The sequence below is a fragment of the Apium graveolens genome, chromosome 11, assembly GCF_009905375.1.
Source record: "Apium graveolens cultivar Ventura chromosome 11, ASM990537v1, whole genome shotgun sequence".
Taxonomy (NCBI): Eukaryota; Viridiplantae; Streptophyta; class Magnoliopsida; order Apiales; family Apiaceae; genus Apium; species Apium graveolens.
In genome coordinates, this window is record NC_133657.1 from 27,387,069 (window position 1) to 27,393,189 (window position 6,121).

Consider the following 6,121-nt stretch of genomic DNA (forward strand, 5'->3'; position numbering starts at 1 on the left):
TTCTAACATAGCATTTCTATTACTTAAAAACAGATTGTTCTCTTTAATCCTACTATTTTCTTTAGCAAGAGATTTAAGAGACACACGCAAATGATACAATTCAGTAGACATGTCATTAAAAGCATCATTGCACTCTTCTTTAGTAAGTACACCAATACATTGAACATAGAAAAATACTAATACATGTACCAAGATTATTCTAGAGACTCCCACACAATTCTATTATTTTAATAGTCAAAAATATATTATTTATTTTTAACAACAATTGTCAATTTGGGCAATTTCTACCTTATTTGCTGAAATTTAAGTCATTTTCTTTCTGAACAACCCCCGATAAATATTAGCTGGAATTAGATCTGAGTACAATTGGTGAAATGGTGTCTCGAGCAAAGAAAAAGGGAAAAATATTCGCACAGGAAATTGGAGATGAAGACCTTTTGAGCAGATTATCAGATGAACTAATTCACAAGGTCCTATCATTTGAAGATGCAACAGTAGCGGTTCAAACCAGCGCTCTTTCGAGACGATGGAGATTTATTTGGACCACTCTGCCTTTTCTCAATTTCTGTTGGTATGGAAACTCTACACATAAAAATGTTTCTGAATTTATCCGCCATGTTTTGTCTAATCGAGACCATGAATCCCATCTTTCCGAAGTGAAATTTTGTGTTCACAATAATGTGTTAATTAAGGATTTAGTTGATAAGTTTATTGAGTATGCCATCTCACACAACGTGCAATCCTTAACTCTTGATTTGTTAGATGATAATAAGCCTTATAAGTTGTCCACCTTTAGCTCTAAGTCGTTAGAGAAACTCACATTGCGAGTCAATCTTGAAGAATGTGCACTCGAATGGGATTCCTGGGATTTGCCTGCCTTGACTCTCCGCCTGTGGAGTCCTGGTTACTCTATAAAAGATAAATTTTCGGGTTCATGGATTAAGGATTTATGGTTTACATGCTTGCCTGCCCTGAGAACTCTTGATTTATGGTTTACATGATTGGATTTTATCAGATTCATCTTTTTCTTTCAGTTTGCCAGCTATAAAAACCCTCCATCTGTCTAAGTGTGTATCTCCCATGACAAGGGTTTGGAACTTCCCAGCTGTAACAAGTATGCAGCTAGATTATGTATATATTCCCGATAACTTGGGTGACATATTATCTGCACTTGTCAATCTACAAAATCTCCAATTATTTCTATCACCAGATCAGCAAGATCATATCATATCTTGTCCTCCTCAAGTGTTGAACCTGACTATTAGAACCAGCTTCTGCCACTATGCTTTTATTTGTCAAAGCAATATGGTTTCAGCACCAAAGCTCTGCAACTTCACTTCTTTTGGTATCTTTGCAGCCGCAATTGGAGTTCCTGAGTTGGAAAACGTAAATATAAGGTTAAATGGTTGGTTTCAGGGCCTGAAATTAGCAGCAAGGAAACAATATCATCAGCGGCTAACATATATGCTTTCAGGTCTTGGTAATGCCAAAAACCTCACTTTTGACTCGGAGATTATAGAGGTAACTTGATTTATCTTGTCGATTGAAATATAAGCAATACCTTCAAGTCATCTGACTGAAAATAGTACTGCTATTAAATTGTGTAACTTGCGGCCTTGGTTAAATTAGGTTCGACTTGCAGGTAATCTTTCATGGACCTCTATTTTTTTTTCTTTTGTGCTGTTTTATATTCAATCTTCTCTTTTTTATTTTTGTGGTTGTAGGCACTCATTGACATTTCCAACCTTCTTGTAAGTTTGCCTTCTCCATTCTGTAAGTTACAGTATATGAAGTTACCGAGGGGATTCAAAGAATCAAGTATATCTCGTGCTCTGAGAAGCTATTTACTTGGTAGCTCTCCTAAAGCTACCATCGTCAAAGAATTGCCTCAAGTTTTAATGTATCCATATTCATCTTGATAATACAATGTATTTTCTGTCTATTCTCTTGTAAAAGATAAATATATCATAGTTGTGTTACATCAGTAGTGATTACCTGAGTTGTTACCTGATTGCTTGATGAACTAACTTCATTTTCCTCAGAATCAGCCATGAGAGCTAAGTTGACATACTCCACATCTTCATTCTCTTCCTCTCCATCAGCTGCCCAATCTTTTTCTTGAGTAATGAAAGCCCTTTCCTTTTGCTTGAGCAGATCAAAATATTTCTTCTTGTAATCTACTTGGTCAAATTTCTTCTTTTCAGAAGTTGGCTTTCTGCACTCACTTGCAAAGTGTCCACTTATACCACAATTGAAACACTTGAACTTTGATTTGTCCACCATGTTTTTATGAGGTTTAGTGGCTCTAGTGTTTTTCTTAAACTTCATCTTTGCAAATCTCCTGGACAGAAATGCAAGATGCTCATCAACACTATCAGAGTCATCTTGACTGGAGTTGTCTTCATTCTCAGCAACTTGCTCTTTTCCTTTGCTTGATTCCTGATTTCTTGTACCATCTTTGGAGTTTGATGTAGATCTCACAGTTTCTTGTCTGCATTCCCTCTCATTTTCAGCTACCAATGCAACTGAACTTCCTTTCTTTCTCCCCTTCTCCAATACCTCATCCTGTTCCAACTCTAGTTCATAAGTCTTCAAGATTCCATATAATCTTTCAAGAGTGAAGTCCTTATAATCCTGAGAGTTTCTTAAGGAGACAGTCATGGGTTTCCATTCCTTTGGCAAGGATCTTAAGAATTTAAGATTTGAATCCTTCACCTGGTACACTCTACCATACAGCTTCAATCCATTCAACAGCTTTTGGAATCTGTTAAATGTGTCATTTAAAGATTCATTTTCTTCAGAATGAAAATACTCATACTGTTGAATGAGAAGCTGCATCTTGTTCTCTATTACTTGTTCTGTACCTTCACACAGCAGCTGAACTGTGTCCCAAACCTCTTTGGCAGTTGAGCAATTTATCACATTATCAAACATATCCTTGTCAAGACCATTAAACAAAATGTTCATAGCCTTCTTATCCTTGTGGACTTCTTCTGTGTCTTCCATTGTCCATTCTGCTCTAGGTTTTGGAATGGATTGACCAACAGCAATTGTGGCCGTAGCAACTGTGGCTACTTTGTGGGGAATGTGAGGACCATTCTCAATACAGTTTACATAACCTTCATCTTGGGAGAGTAGATGAAGGTGCATTTTCACCTTCCAGTGGTGATAACTGTCTCTGTCAAGAACTGGGATTTTTACTCCAATATCCTTCTTACTCATCTTTGTTAGATTCCAAGATCTTTAAACTCTTTGTTTGTCAAGAGCCTGCTCTGATACCAATTGTTATTTCTAGAGAACTAACAATGAGATTTACAGAAGGGGGGTTGAATGTAAATCTCAAAACTTTTTTCAAGTTTTGAGCAGTTTATAAAGACTGTGTGTTCAAGATGAACAAGTGTGTGAATTGCTTTAAGCTGATACAGACAGATATATATTCAAACACAAATGTAAAGAACACAATAAACCTTTAAAAACTTTTCTGGTGGATTTGTTGTTCCACCAGAGATGGTATTTCAGAAATTCTGTGATCTAAGAATTTGATCACAGCTGCATCCTAGTACAAACTAGATAATTTTTCTCTCAAGATTTTTCTAAACAGCTCTGGAAAAATTCTTATCTAATTACTAGCTACTACTTGGTTTTTATATTACCAAGTTTACAAGTGAAGACAAGGATATATAAAATAATAAAGTAAGATCTCCACTTGTTTCTTCTCCAGTTCACTCCAGTACTTTGTTGACTTAATGCCTCTTTATACTAGAGTAGAACGGCTGCTTTTTCTGATGTTCCTGAAATTAGGCTGCCACATTTCAGTTATCTCTGTTCACCCACGTGCCTCTGTTTGTAGGTACAACTACCACTTATCAACGGTTAATCAACAGAACATCCGTTGAAGTTTTCATCCGTTGATGCACTCATCCGTTGAAGGATGTTATCCGTTGAAGCTTTAGAGACATCCGTTGAAGCTTAGCTTCTCATCCGTTGAAGGTCTTTAAGTCATCCGTTGATACCACTTCATTTATACACAATTATAAGGCATGAAATATTTACAATTGGCCTTCCTATCTGCATATCTTCTAGTAGTCAACATGACTCATAGTTTCTCTCAACTTCTAAGAATTACATCTTAAATACAGAGACTGAAATATGCTACAACACTAGACTTATTTCTAAGTAAAGCTACACCATCAACGGATAGCCAAAGTGGTCTTATCCGTTGAGGCTACAGACACTGAATTTCTACTTAAGTGTTTTGTTAAACATATCATCAAACCAATGCACATATATTCCTAACATATATAATAAACAAAAATGATCGATAATTAAAATAACATGCCATGGTATTATGCTCCTCCTAATTTGTTTATACAATGAATTAAATTTTACGACTTGCCTTCATTACAAATTTGAGTTCTATAAAAGTTCGAATTCAAATATCTTTTCTATTTCGAATATATAATTTAATTATTTTCTCACCTAAAATTTAGGACTTAAAAAAGAAAAGTTGATTTTTAGTATTTAAATTTGAGGGATTCTAGAAAAAAAGATAAATATGATTCGAGCGATTCTAGAGCTCTCGTGGATTTTCCTTTATATCTATAAATATATTGATTGATTGATATATTGACTAGTATAATAAGTCGTGCTTCACGACAACCTTATAATATATTTCCTTAAATCTTGAAATTATAAATTATTTAAGGAGAGTATGGACAAATATATTTCTATAGCATTATAATATTTGATGAATGCAACTTCTACCATATAAATTAAACGTAACTCTACCAGCAAACACGCCTCTTCGATGTTATCAGTCAAAACCAACAGATATAGCAAGTATATCGGGTCATGACAGTTTGCTTCACAAAATTCCAAGCTCTAGGAAAATTAATCCTAGTACCACGAACTTTAAAAACGTAACTATACAATTAAAAGTAAATACTTATAAGAAACTTTAAAAATACAGAGATGCATATTTTGGTACGCTTGAGTGACACGCTCTACTGCATGATTAATAATGTCGAACATTATCACCCCGCACCAATCTTGCACCTATATCAAAAATTAAAAACATACAAATTAGGAAAATACATTTTATTAAACTACATAATGGTACATATGCATATCAAACAAAAAAACATAGAACGCAATGAATCAGTGACAACTTAGAAACAAAGATATTACTATTAACCCTTTTTGTATATATAGTTTTTTAACTTAATCGGCAAGACATGCCATATTTCAAAATTTAAAAATATAAAAATTAAAAAATTATGAAGTATTTATGGGGATTTTCCTTTTATATGGTAATTTAAAGAGAAATTTTAGAAAAAAAATTGTTTAATTATTGGGGACTTTCCGTTTTATATGTTGATTTGAAGGGTAACTTTAGGAGAGTAGTAAAATGATAATTTGAGTTAAGAGGAAAGTTTATTTCCTTTTACATTGTGACTTGAAGTCAAATTTTAGAAAATAATTTGTTTAATTTTGGGGGACTGCTGTTTACATGTTAACTTGAAGAGTAATTTTAGAATAATAGTAAACTTGTAATTTGACTTAAGAGAAAAGTTTTAAGAGACTATTAGGTAATTCATAATTTTCTATTTAATAATATTAAAAATTAAGAAAATTAGAAAAAATAGGCTGAGACGATATCAGAGACGCTACATAACCGCCTCCGTTTTCTAATTTATATAAGTATATTGATGTTTCTAATAACTATTCTTAATTTTTTCTAGCAATTGTGTGGAGCAGTAAAGACAAATATATTTTCGTGTTCTATTTTAACTTTTGAGAAACATTTATAAATTTTGTATTTAGAAATATAAAAATATAATTAAATTAATATTTTTAAACGTAAATTAGACATAGGGTTGCAAATGAACATAGTCGGTCGCGAAAAAAACTCGGATCTGCTCGTTTAAGTGAACTCGGCTCAATTCGTTTCCTTATACGAGCCGATCTTGAACTTGAAAATGAGCTCGGATGATTAAATGAGCCGAGCCGATTTTTTTGTTTGTTCGGCACGGTCTCCGCTCGTTTAGCTTGGACTCAGCTCGAATTCGGTAACTGGACTCGGCTCGAATATAATTTATATATATATTACAAATAATAAATT

General features: G+C 33.7%; 1 protein-coding gene across 1 annotated transcript; it reads left to right on the top strand.

Annotated features, from left to right (window-relative positions):
- Positions 1–374: 374 nt before the first annotated feature.
- Positions 375–1,001, top strand: LOC141695420 (putative F-box/LRR-repeat protein At3g28410). The gene has a single exon (XM_074499667.1). The coding sequence runs from the start codon at positions 375–377 to the stop codon at positions 999–1,001; it is 627 nt and encodes a 208-aa protein (XP_074355768.1).
- The last annotated feature ends 5,120 nt before the right edge of the window (positions 1,002–6,121 follow it).